Consider the following 18,012-nt stretch of genomic DNA (forward strand, 5'->3'; position numbering starts at 1 on the left):
GTGGTGGCGCGATCTCAGCTCACTGTGACCTCTGCCTCCCGGGTTCAAGTGATTCTCCTGTCTCAGCCTCCTGAGTAGCTGGGACTACAGGCATGCACCACCACCCCTGGCTAATTTTTGTATTTCTAGTAGAGACGGAGTTTTGCCATGTTGGTCAGGCTTATCTCAAACTCCTGACCTCAGGTGATCCATCTGCCTCAGCCTCCCCAAAGTGCTGGGATTACAGGCATGAGCCACTGTGCCTAGTTTTTTTTTTTTTTTTTAATGGAGCTTCGCTCTGTCACCCAGGTTGAAGTGCAGTCGTGTGATCTCGACTCACTGCAGCCTCTGTCTCCTGGGTTCAAGCAATTCTCCTGTCTCAGTTTTCCTAGCTGGGATTGCAGGCGTGTACCACCACACCTTGCTAATATTTGTATTTTTGGTAGAGATGGGATTTCACCATGTTGGCCAGGCTGGTCTCAAACTCCTGAACTCAAGTGATCCACCTGCCTCGGCCTCCCAAAGTGCTGGGATCACAGGCACGAGCCACTGTGCCTGGCCTACTTGTATGCTTTAAAATAGATAAAATGGAAATAGTAAGTTATATGTTTTGTGATGTTTATCTCAATTTTTAAAAAACTGTTATTGACATAGGTTCAAGAGAGAATAGGAGGGGAAAGAACGGTGTTGGAGTCAGTGTGAGAATAGGCAGAACTTTGAGAAGTTTGTTGGAGAAGGTTGTCGGGTCAGGAGAGTGTTTTTCTAAGATGGATGAAGTTTTGGCCATTTAGGTCCTGAAGGAGATGATCTTGTTGAGAAAGAGAACACACTGTTGTAAATGAGAGGAGAGGAAATTGGCAGCATGATTCCTTAAATAGCCAACAGAGATGAAATTTCTGTCTAAACGGAAGACGTCATCCAGAGAAGGGTATGGAGAGTTGACCCGTTCCTACAGAGGGCAAAGCATGTGGACAGCCGGCCAGTGAGATTGATGATGAGACTTGTAAAGTTTTCTTCTGATTTCTGTCATCTCCTCAATGAAATATGAAGCAAGATGGTAAGCTGAGAATGATGATAGGGAAGGAAGAGCTGGAAGTTAAAAGAGGGAATAGAAGGCTTTGAACAGTTGTCTAGGAATGTGGAAAAGGAAAGAATGAGGGTCACCGTGACACCATGCAGTGAGTAGTCATCAATACGAAGTCATTTCTGTTTGCATGACTGTGAACAAAGTGAAATCTGCATGATTTCTTCACTCCATTCAGCTGTACAGATACAGGCTAGAGTAGGCGAAGGGATGTATTTTCTAGTGTTTTTGCCATGAGAGTATGGAGAAATATGAGCATGGCCAAGGAGTGACTGCTTGTCTGACATCTGTAATAAAGGAAATGAAGACATGATATGTGAGGGAAATAATTGAAAACAATTTAGGACCCTGGGCTTGTAGAACTTGGCACAGTCGAAATATTGTTAGAGTAGAGATATGAAAAGAAGTGAGCTGGAAAGGTAGGGATGATGGTTGGGGAGTGGACCACTTGAAATTAAGACAAGGAAACGTTATCATCATTAGTAATGGTAATACTCCTTTTGAAAAGTGGTGGCAGAGGTTGTTTTTCATCAAAGTTCTCCTTCAAGGTCATCAATAAGAAGAGATCAAGAAACTGAGAAGCAAATAAAAGTGAATATTGAAATGACAAAGAATGAGAGCGAGCTCAGAGCTAGAATCTTCAGGGGTTGAGGGACAGGGCACCCTCAGGGATCACCTACAGTGTCTGTAGGTGATTGTAACAAGCTGGAACACTGAGGGGTGCCATTTGACATCATGAGAGTCAAAGCTTGGGTATCTAGGAAGGTCAGGGCATACCACTGTCTGCAAGTGGTATGGGCAGGAAAGACTACCTTCAAGTCTTATATTGGGAGGGCTTGGGGAAAAGAAAACAAAAAAACAGGCACAATTTTTTTTTTTTTTTTTTTAGATGGAGTCTTACTCTGTTGCCCAGGCTGGAGTGAAGTGGCGTGACCTTGGCTTACTGCAACCTCCACCTCCTGGGTTCAAGCAATTCTCCTGCCTCAGCCTCCCTAGTAGCTGGGATTGTGGATCCCCGCCCAGCTAATTTTTGCATTTTTAGTAGAGATGGGGTTTTGCCATGTTGGCCAGGCTGATCTCAAACTCCTGAACTCAGGTGATCCACCTGCCTTGGCCTCCCAAAGGCCGGTCCATGGCTGGGATTAAAGGTGTGAGCCACCATGGTCGGCCAACAGGCACAATTTGAGAAAGCTCCAGAGAAAGCAGTTCCAGGGAAGATCCACCTTCAGGTTTAACGGCACACCATATCTTGTATTGGACATATGTATAACTGTCCTTCAAATAATAGACTCTGAGTTCTAACATTAGACAGTTTTTTCACTCTTGTGAAGGATTGGCTTTGGGACTTGCCAGTCACTATGGAGATATGATTAAAATCCCGAAACACTGGCATGGTTGTTTTGTTCTGTTTTTCTCTGTCTCTATGTGAGTGGTGTGTGTGTGAGTGAGAGAGAGAGAGAGAGAGGGTTACCTAAAGGGTGGTAGAGAAATTGGTTACAGAGTGCTTTGTAGAATGAATATTAACATTTAAAAAAAAATACTTGAGTCTTTCCAGTTGCACCTGCATTTCACTTCTTGCCAATCTTTAAATTTAACAGATGGAATTTTACTGTGTCAGGAAGCACTGAATGCTGAGCAGGAGCTATGCCATCCAGATACAGATCTCTGCAGATTTGATACTACAGATGAAGAAATGAGATGTAAGTGTTAAATTGAGATATTCACTTTTCTGGTGTATATGCAATATATGAGACCCAGAGACCATTCACAAGCCAACCTATGTTGACATTAATGTCCTAGTTTTAGCTGGAGTGTTATTGGGAGGCTGTGGTGGTTTATACCAAATGCATCAATTTAAGGCCATGTCATTTTGTAAAACAAACTGAAACCATCTTGGAATTATATGCAATGTTTCTTCTATAATATTTCAGTGTGGTTATGAATAGTAAATAATTTAATCTAATCCCATAAAGTAGGTAAGGCAAAATAAAAAGCCATTTTAAAAATTATTGACTGGGTATGGTGGCTCATGCCTATAATCCCAGCACTTTGAGGGGCTGGGATGAGAGGATTGCTTGAGGCCAAGAGCTCAAAATCAGCCTGGGCAATATAGCAAGATATCATCTCTACCAAAAAAAAAAAAAAAAAAAAAAATACCGGGCATGGTGGCGTGCACCTGTGGTCCTAGCTGCTTGGGAGGCTGAGGCTGGAATATTGTTTGAGCCCAGGAGTTTGAGGCTACAGTGGGCTCTGATTGCACCACTGCATTTGGCCTGGGTGGCAGAGCGAGACCCTGTCTCTTAACAAAATTAAAACATTGTGACGGAAGTGGTGACGCATACAAGAAAAACTAGGAATCTCCTTTTTTTGTGGCAATGATTCTCATTTGAGAGGATATCATACATGTGGATCAACTGAAAAAGTTTTGCAAAATAGAGTTGCTGGTACACTCTAAGACTTATTGAATTCCAACTTCCAGATGTAAATTAGTGTGTGCTAATGTGTATGTGTGTATATAAGCCTTTTGGTTGATTACAATACGTAACCTGGTTAAGCAGCCACTCTAGCAGACTAATAGTCCACCAAGATCTTTTTCTCCCCTGTTTAGTGTGTCAGGCCTGTGGGTTTGAATTTGACATGTGTGAGTGGACATCAGAGGCATCTGTTGGCCAAATTTCCTGGATGCGCACAAAAGCGAGAGAGGTCCCTGCATTAGAATCTGCACCTCAGCAGGATCAAGGAGGTGATGATGAAGGTAGAAAAAAAAATATCTTTTGTGTATTACTTTTAGAATTCTGTTTTATGGTGACTAGTTATAAGACATTACATAGGGGGCGTTGGTGAATATACTGAGTATATTTTATTGAAAATACACCCTGCAATAGGAGCTGAAGGTGAAAATAACAATTATGTTTCCAACAGTGTAAAAGAAGAGTTGTACTAGGTTAACAATTTTTTTTTAAGTTTTATTGTTTCCTTCAGGAGTTATTATTGTGTGAACAAAAAGGAAAAGTATTAAAAGGCTTTTTTTGTTACGCCTGTTAGCTTTCTTTTCTTTTCTTTTTTTTTTTTAAAGAGTCTTACTCTGTCACCCAGTTTGGAATGCAGTGGTGAGATCTCGGCTCACTGCAACCCTCACCTCCTCGGTTCAAGCGATTCTCCTGCCTCTGCCTCCCGAGAAGCTGGGACTACAGGCACGTGCCACCATGCCCGGATAATTTTTGAATTTTTAGTAGAGACAGAATTTCAACATGTTGGCCAGGCTTGTCTCGAACTCCTGACCTCAAGTGTTCCACCAACCTTAGCCTCCCAAAGTGCTGGGATTACAGGTGTGAGCCATCGTGCCTGGCCAAGTCTGCTAGCTTTTTCTTTTCTTTTCTTTCTTTTTTTTTTTCTTCCTTCCTTCCTTCCTTCCTTCGTTCCTTCCTTCCTTCCTTCCTTCCTTCCTTCCTTCCTTCCTTCCTTTTTCTTTCTTTTTTTTTTTAACACTGCCATGTTGTCTGTGAGTTTCTTCCTCTTGCTAATATATTAATTTGTATTTTCTGTTTACTTTTATTCTTTTTGCTTTTTTTCTTTCCTCCTTTTCTTTGAGGGGTGAGTATTGTTACATTTTTATTTTTATTTTTTTCACTGATCTGGAAGCTTTAATTTATATATCTTATTGTTATGACTATTCTTGATTTTAGGATATATTCTTTATATGAAATTTCTTTAACAAAGCCTAAAGTGATTTAGTATTTCTACTTTTTTGAACATGAGAAAGACCAAAGTACCATTTAATTATTTTTTGGTCCTGAGTTACAGTTGAACATTTTAAAGAGTTTTAAAGTTAGTATCTTGTTATGATACTTATAACTATTAAGATTATATATTTCATTATTTTTCTTACCACTGTTTTTTAGATTTTATGCTTTCCTTCTTGGTTCCCTTATCCCCTTGCAAAGGTTGACTCTTTAATCAATTGTTCTTAATCAATTGTTCTCTTATTTAGAAAAGATCTGTGGTGATGAGCTCCCACAGTATCTATAAACTTAAAATGTTTTAAAATTGTTCTCACTTCTAAATACTAATTTATCTGGTCATACAATTTTAGAATTTTTTTTTTTTAATTTCTAAGTACAGGGTGATTTTCCCTCTTTAGCTCCTGATATGTACTGTAGTGACTGAGAAGTCTGAGTGCAAGTAATGTTTTTTTAGTTTAATGCAGATTTAAAAAATGTTTCTTTATCTTTGATATTTGAAAATTTCAGTATGATGAGTGCAGGAATGAGTATATGTTTAATTTTTAATGCTCAGAATGCACATATATCATCATTTGCAGAAATTGTGTTATTGTATTCAAGTAATTCTCTTATTCCCTCTAATCTTTTCATCTTGAGTTTCTATTAAACACAACTAATGTTCACACTCCATAACTTGACTACTACTTTTTATTTTCTATATAATTTACTCTATTTTTAGTTATATTTCAGGGCTTCTGGTACATGAATTTTCTCTCTGACACTATGGCCAGTCTAGGTTATATTCTACCTATTGGGCATTTAATTTAAAGTATTAATTTATTTTTGTTTTAAGTTTATACTTGCTAATATTTTCTTATTTATTTCCTAGTGTATCTTAATATGTTTTTAATAGAATGTATTAGAATTGAATGAAATTTAATTTTTTTGTATAATCTATAAATGTAATTAGTTTTTGCTGTCTTTAGCATTATATTTATATGTTTTATTGTGCAGATTATTTTTTTTTATTTTTTGGGGATAGTAGTAATATTGTTATTATTGTTATTTATTTTATTTAAGTTCAGGGCTACATGTGCAGGATGTGCAGGTTTGTTACATAAGTAAACATGTGCTGTGGTAGTTTGCTGCACCTGTCAGCCCATTACCTAGGTATTAAGACCAGCATGCATTAGCTATTTATCCCGATGCTCTCCCTCCCCTCACACCTCAACAGGCCCCAGTGTGTGTTGCTTCCTTTCATGTGTCTGTGTTCACGTTGTTCAACTGCCACATATAAGTGAGAACATGTGGTGCTTGGCTTTCTGTTCCAGCATTAGTTTGCTGAGGATAATGGCTTCCAGCTCCACCCATGCTCCTGCAAAGGACATGATCTCATTCCTTTTTATGGCTGCACAGTATTCCATGGTGTATATGTACCTCATTTCCTTTATCCAGTCTATCATTGATGGGCATTTGGGTTGATTCCCTGTCTTTGATATTGTGAATAGTGTACAGACTATTTTCAAAAAGATTAGTAGACTTTACTTTTTAGGATTATTCTTTTCAAACTGTGTTTTTTGCCTTGTAATTTTTTGTTGAAAGTCAGACATGATTTACTGTGTAAAAAGCATTAATGTAAATAGTGTGAGCTTTTACATTACGTTTATCCAGCTAAGGATTATGTTATGCTTAGTATTTGCTGTAGCTGTAAATATCTGAGGCTGAAATTTTGTCTAATGTTCTTATTTTTGTCTTTCTTATTGTATTTGGGTTTCCCTCGAGACTTCTTTTAAAATAGTGTCTGAGACATGCAGCTCTTTCAGTAGCATTAAGAAGCATTTCAGACTTTATTTCTGAAAATGAAGTAAAATTACAGAAATCCCTTTATAAATCTGTGTTGTCAGTGTTGTTAAGTTCAAGAATAGCTCAAACTGGTTTTAAATATCAACTGGGGAAAAACTTATCTACAATATCTTTATGTAAAACAAAATCCATAAGTGACGTTTAAAAGGACCGTAGATATCTCATACCTCTGTGTGGCTTGGTAAGAAAGAAGGCATTTTAAGTTGTATTTCCTAAAACTATAAACGATTTTCTACAAAAAGTAAATCAGAAAATCATCCAAAGGGGCAAGAATTCTGGGAAAGATGAAGAGAAATTCTTGATTAAAAAAAGGATTGAATTGTGATATTTGAAAGAAAATGACAATAATTTGGTGGTGTAGCAATTTGTATGTGTAGATTTCTTTTATAGGAATCTTGAATTTTTACAAAAGGGTATTATCAAATTTTGTTTATAGAAATTAGGAGGAGATTTCTCTACATATTGGAGCTAATATAAAAATTAAAACCTCTTATTTGTAGTTGATATAATCATTTGAAAACATTCTGTCCTCTTAAGTAAAATATTTACGTTTTAAGTCCGGTTTTGAAAACTTCAGAAATGTAATAGTTTTAGTCAGACAGAAAGAAGCTAATGTTTTCCTAAACTGCTTCTTTTTTCTTTTATATTTCAGGTTATTACGTATGGGTAGGGGCTAAGCATGCTTTTCCTCTTAACTATGTAGACAGCAGGGCTTACCTAAATAGCTCTGTGTGTCATTGCGTGGGCAAGAGCTGTCATCTTCAATTCTATTATACTATGGAAAGCAGTGTCCTGAGAGTAAGACTGTATGATAATAAGGTAAGAAGAAAGTTGCATTTATTTCAAATTCATTGAAGCAGTGAAGTTTCTAACTCTTGGCAACTTGTGTTTCGATTTCTCAGTTGCACATAAGCTTTTATTCTTGAACTTGACTTTATTTGGTATACTTTTAAAAAGAATTATTAAGAAACAAGCATAGGGGACACTCTCGTGTACAAAAGTTAATGTGATAAGCTGCCCAATATTATTTCATAAAGTTTTCAAAATTCATCAAAGTATATTAAAGAAACTGTAGCTCTAATAAAAATGAGATAGCTGAGATTCTGTATCGTGAGCTCTGTATTGAAGCTCTGATGTGATCTGTTTTGGGCATTACATCTGTATATCATTAGAACTATAATGGTTGAAACTTGTTTGGGTAGCCGTCGACATAATTTTCAAGACTGGTAATTATTGATTAAATATTGAAAAAATGGCACACTGGGTAGACTGAGTGCATTCTTCTTCTCTCTCTCCTTGTCCAACGTGCTCAGTGAGTTCTAAAGTGTAAAGTTGGGTGAGTACTCCAATTAGAAAAAGAGATAAAAACAAACTGACAGCTGATTCCATAGTATAGGAAAAAACCTGCTTTTTCTACTCGTATGCCCTCAGCACTCCCAATATCTTACTTCTGACACCAGATTCATGTTTTTTTTTTTTTTTTTTTTTTTTCCAACACAGCAATTCAGTTATCTAGCAGACACCAACTGAGTGTCCTATGATTTGCCTCAGTTCTGACACTAGCTACCTGGAGATAGTGCAGATTCCACGGGTTGAGGTCTCAGGCCCACAATACTCTACCCCTACTTCAGATGTCAATCACAAGCTTCCTATTGTGAGCTGTGCCTCTTACCTACCAGCTATAAATTGCAGTTCCCGTGGCCCCCTTCTTAGTTTTGATAATTTGCTAGGATGGCTCACAGAATTCACGAAAACATTTTACTCATGTTTACCCACTTATTATTAGAAATGTAGATGAACAATCATATGGAAGAGATGAATAGGGCAAGGTATGTGGGAAGAGGGGTGGTGCTTCGCTTCCATGCATCCCTGGGTGTGCACCCTCTAAGAATCAGCACATGTTCAGCAATCTAGAAGCTCTCTGAAACCTGTACTGCAGAAATTTTTATAGAAGATTTTCCATGTAGGTATGATCAATTATTAGCTTAATCTCCAGCCCCTCTCTTCTTCCTAGAAGAGGTGGGACTGAAAGTTCCAAGCTTCTAATCATAGCTTGATCTTTCTGGTGATGAGTCCCCTAAGATTCTATTAATATCCCTATTGATTAGGAAATTCACAGGTTTTTGGGAACTCTCTGCCAGAAACTGGAGATGAATAAATATATTCATAATAAACAATACATAATGTATAATTATATGTAATATAATATATGACAAGTAATGTATTATTTAATGTATCCAGATTTATATGGATTCACATAATTACATCTATGTGGATGTGAGATATCTATAGATATAGATATATATCTCTACACATCCACATAGATGTAAAAATATAGATAGATAAATATGGATGTGATATATATACATACATCACATATCTATAGATGTGGATGTGATATATATATATCTTCCCACACATTCATATACACACATATATATATGTAAAGTAATATACATATGCATATACATTCTTTTTTAATTAGATGCGATATAATTTTTCTGGCATTCTATAACTTGTTATGTTTTTGTGATTTTTTGCAGTAGTACTTTGTAGTCACTGCCCTGCAATCTATTTAATATATTTCATTCCATTTGGTAAGGTGTGGGGGGAGGAAGAAAAGGGTACAGCATCTCCTTATCTTCCTGCAGCACTACAAACTGTCCAGATACATGGCATCAATTTTACTGAAAAGGAAGAGAGAAAAAATTTAACTGTATGCATATATGTTCCACCATTCAAGCCTCAATATTTCATTTGCTGTCACCTGTGCTGTTTGAACCAATCCCAGTGAGCCTCCATGCAATCTGCAACATTCTATAATTTCCAGCTCCTTCTTCAATAAAGGCATAGTAGATAAATTCTAGAATAATTTCGTTGAGTTTAAATTATAGTTAAAAATGGTTGGCCGGGCGCGGTGGCTCAAGCCTGTAATCCCAGCACTTTGGGAGGCCGAGACGGGCGGATCACGAGGTCAGGAGATCGAGACCATCCTGGCTAACACGGTGAAACCCCGTCTCTACTAAAAATACAGAAAACTAGCCGGGCAAGGTGGCGGGCGCCTGTAGTCCCAGCTACTCGGGAGGCTGAGGCAGGAGAATGGCGTAAACCCGGGAGGCGGAGCTTGCAGTGAGCTGAGATCCGGCCACTGCACTCCAGTCCGGGTGACAGAGCGAGACTCCGCCTCAAAAAAAAAAAAAAAAAAAAAAAGGTTAAATTATATATGTGGGCCTATGGTAATGCTTTTCAGATGACAGATAATTATTTCATTAAAATTGAATGAGTTCGTAGCCTAAATTTAAGTAGAAATTTGTATTATAATATGATCTAATCCTGAGGATTATTTTAATCTGCTCTGAAAATGAGTGATGCATTTTAAAAGTTTCAATGCATGTAGAATGGAATTATGTTTTTAATTATGAATGTGTGTATGTATTGTGTATGTAATTATGAATGTGTGTATGTAGTATGTATGTAATTATGAATGTATATAGATGGGAATTACTGAAAATGAGCAGTGCTATTCTTCCGGTGGCTTTAGAACTATGCAAGAAAGGAGTAAAAACAAATTGGCTTCAAGTATTACATTGTATATAAATGATGTTAGTTACCACACATCGTTAACTCTATTAATCAGTAATACAGTTATCAAGATTCTGTCTGTCATATTATAAGAGAAGAAGTTAATCATAGGGAAATGATCTAGTGCATTAACCAGAACCAAATGGTTGTACATCTTAGAGATTGTTGATTGATGCTTGATTCGTTAGACAGTATTCTGTGAGGTGTCCTGTCTTTTCTGACACTATTTGCTATCCTCTATACGTATGTTACTCACTGATGCAAAATCTGCATCAAAGTACATTTAAGTCACAAGTCAGTGTTTTATCACACACTTAAAAGGACTCCAAAGTTATCATTTAAAAAAATAGCTCTTGATGAAAATGATGATTTACATCTTTCTATGAATAGAATGCTGTTTTCTGTTGTGAATATCTGTTACTCTATAAATGTGAGCAGGTAAGCTAAGAAATATCTAGCAAGAATGCTGAAAATTGTTTTCTTTATTTCCAGAGGACATTAGAACTTAAAAAGTGAAAAACTCAGGGGAAGGCAAGTTGTTTAATACAAAGTTCACTCTTTAAAATCAACTGAATTGTGTAGCAATTAAAGTTTGTACCATCTAACTATTCTTGGGTTAGATCTGTGTCCATGATCTATAAAATAATACTCATAGCAACAGCCTACTTTTTATTCTGTGTAAAGTTTCCATATAATTATTTACCAAAAAAATTGTGTGTAATTTTTCTTTACAACCAAATTTACTTATAATTCTTTACCAGATTACATGGTCTTATTCCTAGATGTGATCAAAAGTAGTGAAACTCAACAATGTTGATTTTGGTACCCTTGATTTATTTACTGGAAGAGGAAAGCATAGACTGGCATCTCTAAGCAATAGAGTGTTAATAAATATGTTAAATATTTTTCTTGAAAGTTAAATCAGCATTATTGATCCTGGACTGGGGGAGCAAAGATATGTTTTTTTAAAAATTATTTACTGATTTTAACATAAAAGAAAAGTAGAACATCACTTGAAAAGCTTTGCTGAGTTGGAGATTTCTTTTTTGCATTAACACCTGTGAAAAGTAACTAGAAAGAGGGAGAGTAAGAACAGAAATAAAATGAAACCTGATTTCACTTAGAATACATTCTTTTTACAAAACATTGCTAGTGCCGTCAGACTGGAAAACGTATAGAAAAATTTAGATCTCATTCATTGTGTGCTATGAACTTGGCTTATGAAAAACCATTTAAGTTTGGAAAGAACACTGCTCACTTTTCAAAAAAATGTAAGTGCACCCATCTTCAGGGGGAGCAGAGGGGAATCAATTAGTCACTGTGAAAAAAGAGCACAGTACCTCTAAATTATTTTCATAAAATGAAAGTGGGGGAAAGTGGTGAGTGCAGTTTGCCAAGAGGTGTCACTAAAAGCATCTGTGGAGGGTGTAAGTGTTTTGATGCTAAATTACTGAAGTTGTGTAAGAAATAAGTAGAAGAAAAATTAGTTGCTTGTCTCAACTTTTTATAACTCCAGTTCATCCTGATCCACCATGAAAGCTATCAGCCGACAGTAGGTCCACCCCATGCACTTCATTGTCTTGTGGAAATCTTCGCAGTTGATATGAATAAGTAATGAAGTACATTGTAATGGATTTAGACTATCTTCTGAAATATTTAGGACTTGGAAATTTGGAGTAGGCATCTGAGGGTGCAGGACTAAGTTGAAAGTAGATTCATTTTTAGAAAATCTTGGGCATGAATAAAATATGTGAGGCTGAGTGAGGAGACAAATACTGATATCACGTGTCGTTTGGATTACAACAAGATGTTGCCTTTCAGGGCTGCTTTCTATCTCATGCTAGAAAGTGGGACAGAGCCAGGCTCAGAGCTCAACCTGAGACATAATTATGTCATTCTTCACATTTTTATCATATTGTTACCTAAAAAATTAGTGCATTCTATATGTACACATTATGAACAATTTGGTCTATGTTTGGGGAGAAATGTCAAATTAATTTGAATGTCTGATAAAATATAAATAAAAATAAGATGATTTAAGAACATAAAAGCATTATCATAAATCATAAAGACCAATGCCATACATGCATTAGACAAAATTTTGGGTAACTTATAAACTTTTTTATTTTATTTTATTTTATTTAGGTTTTTTGAGATGGATTCATGCTCTGTTGCCCAGGCTGGAGTGCAGTGGTGCCTTCTTGGCTCACTGCAACCTCCACCTCCCGAGTTCAGGTGATTCTCCTGCCTCAACCTCCTGAGTAGCTGGGATTGCAGGCACCCACCACCATGCCTGGCTAATTTTTGTATTTTTAGTAGAGATGGAGTTTCACCATAGACTTTTATTGAGTGTCTTACACGCAATAAATATTTTGAATGCAGTAAAGGCTCGTTACTACACTCATAGCATGTAGTAACAATTTTATGTACATTTTGCAATCTGAAAAATGATCATTGTACAGGTGCATGACATAGATTTCTCTAAAAGATGTAAATAGGCCTTTGATAGAATGACTAAATTAAGAATGTAATTTTCAGAAAATAACTGTATGGTTTGGAACTTGGACCAAATGTTTCCATAGGAAAAAATATTTAGTGTAAATTGAAATTGTGCAGAAAATGCATCTGATAACATTTGTAACCTTTATATTGTTTGCCTGTAATTTTTTCTTTACCAGTATCATGGCAATATAACAAAATGTAAAAATGTTATTTAGATCAACATTTAAATTGCTGATTTTATTAGCTGTTACTTAGAATTTTATTTTTGAAACTCACTACTGTTTTTTTCCAAAGATTTCATCCAAATTTTTGTTCCATCCTAATACCATTTATCTACAAAAAGCAGCTTTACTGCATAAACATGCTTTATTTTCCTATTTTTTTAAATGATATTCAGCTTTTTCAATTTTACTACCAAGACTTTAGATTTCCTAGTACTTTATATCTTTCGGGTAAGGTAATACCTACTAAAATGTAATTAAGAGAGCATGTATGTAAATGTGAAGATTAGAATATGGGGAATGAGTGACGTCTTTCTCTTCAAATCAAAGGAAGAAGAAATATTTTGGACATACAACACATCAACTCACAGCCAATGGGTGAAAGCAGATGTGTTAATACCAGAAGGTCTGAAGACATTTAAGGTATGAAAGAAAAAACAAAACAAAACAAAACAAGTATTTTTTTTAAATCATGGTTTAAGTTTTAGCTTTGCAGTAATAAATTGATCATGCACTGCTAAAGTTAAATTAGCATTTAAGTTAGGGATGCGTACTTGTATATTTGGGGAGAGTGATTGCCTACTTTTTAAATTGTACCTTTTCCTTCTCAGACCAAATTTTCGATGGCAGAGGAAATTGAGTGTATCCACTCTTGTTCACAGCTTCCTCAGTCTCCACAGCCTTCCTTTCTTGCCCCCCAGCATCATGCTTTGCCCCAGGGAAACAAATTGCATTATGAAGTAGATAAATAGTAAACTGGTATTGAATTTAGTAGAGTATAGGCAAATGTTTTGAATGCAATAATTCATATCTTTATTTTATTTTATTTTTTTTTTTGAGACGGAGTCTTGCTCTGTCGCCCAGGCTGGAGTGCAGTGGCCGGATCTCAGCTCACTGCAAGCTCCGCCTCCCGGGTTCACGCCATTCTCCTGCCTCAGCCTCCCGAGTAGCTGGGACTACAGGCGCCAGCCACCTCGCCCGGCTAGCTTTTTGTATTTTTTTAGTAGAGACGGGGTTTCACCGTGTTAGCCAGGGTGGTCTCAAACTCCTGACCTCGTGATCCGCCCGTCTCGGCCTCCCAAAGTGCTGGGATTACAGGCTTGAGCCACCGCGCCCGGCCAATTCATATCTTTATAACACATGGATAGCTCTATCTACACCAAGAAACAAATGAAACATACATAGGCTCAATAGGAATGCTGTCTCTTAAAAAATTACATTGATATTTTGTTTTTGTATTAGGTTGGTGCAAATGTAATTGCAGCTTTTGCCATTGTGGCTTTTGCCATTACTTTTAATGACCAAAACCTCAATTACTTTTGCACCAACATGTTACATGGAATGTGTAAGTTTATTTATGCTGGAGTGTGAGTTTATACTTAGGCCTAAGTTTAAACCCATCAATTTTTGAACCCCAAATTGATATCATTTCTGCATATCTGATCTCTTGCTGCTATGAAAATACATAGCTATACACTAATAATTTTTACATGTATGATAATTCATTATGGGAAAAGTATGTAGTAGCATACAAAGTTTTCTCATTGTTGGATATGATTTAAATTTAATATTATTTTCTAAACCAAATTATTAGACATATTTGCAAACTGCAAATTTGACCTTAAGTAATTCTTAATGAACAAACAAATAGATATCCCTTGTGTTTTGTTTGTTTGTTTTAAATGGAGTCTTGCCCAGTTGCCCAGGCTGGAGTGCAGTGGTGGGATTTTGTCTCACTGCAGCCTCCACCTCCTGGGCTCAGGCAATTCGCTTGTTTTAGCCTCCCAAGCAACTGGGACTACAGGCATGTGCCACCACACCTGGCTAAATTTTTGTATTTTTGGTAGAGATGGGTTTCATCGTGTTGGCCAGGTTGGTCTCAAACTCCTGACCTCAAGTGATCCACCCTCCTTGGCCTCACAAACTGCTGGGATTACAGGTGTGAGTCACCACACCTGGCCTATCCCTCATGTTTTGAAAAGAAAATCTATTCAGAAACTTTAAGCTGGATGAAACTGAAGGAAGTCAATTTTAATTCTTAGTATCTGGCTGGAATTTTAACCACATTTAGGGCTGTTTAATACAACTTTCTGCATCATGGAAATGCTTTATATCTGATGTCCAATATGGTAGCCACTGATCACATGAGGGTATTGAACAATTGAAATTTGACTACTATGACTGAGGGAACTACATTTTATTTTATTTTCATTGATTTGAATTGAAATAGTCATCTCTGGCTCATGGCTAATGTTTTGGACAGCAAATAATTAGTTATTTGTGATACAGTCAGCTATTTATTCTTCTGCACTTTTGGTTTTAAGTAATCATTGCTCTTGGTAGAAACTCAAGGAATACTAATACTTGGACATTATCTTACACTTGACCAGCAATGTGTGGTTGTTTCATTTGCTAATATTGCTTATCTTCAGAAAAGCTAGCAATTCAATTGGTGACCCCATAAATTACTCTTTTATGTAAGTTTAATAGAGTTTTATGTTTATTCCCTTACATTTTTTTATTCCTATATTGTGTCTGTTTCCATTTGCCTGATATTTTTCTTCGTGTATTCCAATACTAATTTCAGTAGTTAAAAACTAAGTCAGATGCAGTTACAGCTCTTGTTCTATAAGTAATAACAATACTTCTTATTTTCCTTGAAAATTAAGGATGATGACCAAGTAACAAGTCTGCAGTCAGGGACTTCTTCGATAGTTAAGTGAGATGCTTGTGTTTCGCCTGATCCTGGGAAGTTTCTTTGAGTCTTTAGTGGAGCAGATGTTTCCATCAGTCTTACGAGCATGGGTTGAACTTATCAACAGGAACTTTGTTATATATTGCCTTGGTTACTTTAAACACTTTTTCTCAGTAACTACTTAGTCTTTATCAACCTTCTTTAGTTTTTTGTCTTATTAAGGAGATTGTAAACTCATAAATTGATCTTTTTCTTCCTGAAGATTATTTTTGAAGGGACTCTTTTGAGCCAGAGAAGTTTTATTGGGCTTGATCACCTCTGGGTCTATGCCTGTGGACAGGCCCAATCCAGAAAGCTTTGCTCTGCAGATGAGTTCCCTTGCTCTCGTGGCCATTGCATCGCCAAAGAATCCGTCTGTGACTCTCGGCAGGACTGCTCCGATGGGAGTGATGAAGACCCAGAAACTTGCGGTAAGTGAGTGAATGGCTTACTAGTTTACACACTCTAATTCACGACGGTTAGTTGGGTTTAAAATAGTCTTTGTTTCTATCAAGGCAAAGGTAAGTCATATGTATGAAATATGATAAATATGCATTGTCGCTCTGAAACTATTACTACTATTCCTTCAGGGATCTCTATTTTAACTTAATGTTTTGGTGCTTGTTGCAAAAACTGCAACATCTCTCTCAATTTGTTCTACAAATGAATAGTTGTGATTATTGTTGGCTGGGTGCGTGAATGTGTGTGCTTTGATTAAAGAGAAGATGGGTGGGAGGGGGAACCTTTGTGTACCTTCCCCTTGGAGGTATATAGTATGGGTTACCAACTTTTATTAAGTGTATGCTTTTTCCTTCTCTAGTCAATCATCTTGGAAGCTGTAGCAGAGGGGGTGAGTAGGAGGAGGGTGGCCCTTCCTCCAGGGCAGCCTTCAGCCATCATGGCTGCTCTGGAGGAAGAGCCACCCTCCTCCTACTTGCCTAGAAATCACTTCAGCTGGCCAGGCATCGTGGCTTATACCTGTAATCCCAGCACTTTGAGAGGCCGAGGCAGGCAGATCACGAGGTCAGGAGTTCAAGACCATCCTGGCCAACATAGTGAAACCCCGTCTCTACCAAAAATACAAAAAATTACTCAGGCGTGCTGGTGGGCACCTATAATTGCAGCTACTTCAGAGGCTGAGGTAGGAGAATCGCCTGAACCCGGGAGGTGGAGGTGCCGTGAGCTGAGATCGCGCCATTGCACTCCAGCCTGGGCTACAGTGTGAAACTCCATCTCAAAAAAAAAAAAAAAAAAAAAATAGAAAGAAATCATTTTAGCCATGACTGGCGTTTGGGAGGGCCAAAGTGCCCCAACACCTTTCAGGCCTTTTCTGAAGAATCTTTGATAGAAGTGATGATGAGAGATCCTATTACTATTCAAGCATAGTCATATTTCAACAAAAATATAATTTAATTTACAATCCACAGGATGGTTCTCATATGAGGTAACTTAGCAACTGAGATCCCTGTGTCTCTTTAGAAAACATGAATTCCAAGGATATGAATCCAGTTTCTGTATCACAAACAGGTGGTTTTTAAGAGATATTAAAAATTTGACATTTATTTTACTGCAGTGTTTTCTTTTAGTGAGATGTTTGGTTGAGCAGAGGTGAAAATATTATAATAAGATAAATGCCACCTTTTAAGTGAAAAGCTCTGCATAATCGGTTTCTCTTGGGAAGCTTGGATGTTATTAAGAGCAACGCAGAGGGACATGGGAGAGAGGAGATGAGAAAGTAAGTTTAAAATCCCCTTCTGCCATGTTCATCAACAGCAATCCAGTTAATACCTCAGACTTCTAGCTTTAGACCAAGTAATCGGCTAACCAATGTGAGCTCAACGGAGCTTTTGGGCGGCTCCCTTCTTTTGTTCAAAACAAACAATGTAAGAACAATTTATTTACTCCAGTGTATGTGATGTTTCTTTCTATGTTTTATTTAAATTTCTTACAGACAATTTGGTGCATTTCTATTGGGAAAATATTTCTAACAGTTTCTATAATTCTTAATGTCAATAACTGAAGGAAAATATATTTCCTTTCTTTCCACTTATATAATTTTTATTTATTTATTTATTTATTTATTTTTGAGACAGAGTCTTGCTCTGTCACGCAGGCTGAAGTGCCATGGCGTGATCTTGGCTCACTACAACCTCCACCTCCCGAGTTCAAGTGATTCTTCTGCCTCAGCCTCCAGAGTAACTGGGATTACAGGTGTGTGCCACCACACCCAGCTAATTTTTGTATTTTTATTAGTGACGGGGTTTCACCATGTTGACCAGTCTGGTCTTGAACTCCTGATCTCAGGTGATCCACCCACCTCGGCCT

General features: G+C 37.0%; 1 protein-coding gene across 1 annotated transcript in view; it reads left to right on the forward strand.

The window, feature by feature from the left end:
* The window catches only part of MALRD1 (MAM and LDL receptor class A domain containing 1), a 702,910-nt gene that overhangs the window by 71,016 nt on the left and 613,882 nt on the right, over positions 1-18,012 (forward strand). Inside the window, 5 exon segments of the mRNA XM_033209380.1 lie at positions 2,662-2,763; positions 3,672-3,818; positions 7,301-7,467; positions 13,284-13,376; positions 15,911-16,118. Of these exon segments, the coding sequence (XP_033065271.1) occupies positions 2,662-2,763; positions 3,672-3,818; positions 7,301-7,467; positions 13,284-13,376; positions 15,911-16,118 (717 nt within the window).

The sequence above is a fragment of the Trachypithecus francoisi genome, unplaced genomic scaffold (assembly GCF_009764315.1).
Source record: "Trachypithecus francoisi isolate TF-2019V2 unplaced genomic scaffold, Tfra_2.0 Lachesis_group9, whole genome shotgun sequence".
Lineage (NCBI taxonomy): Eukaryota > Metazoa > Chordata > Mammalia > Primates > Cercopithecidae > Trachypithecus > Trachypithecus francoisi.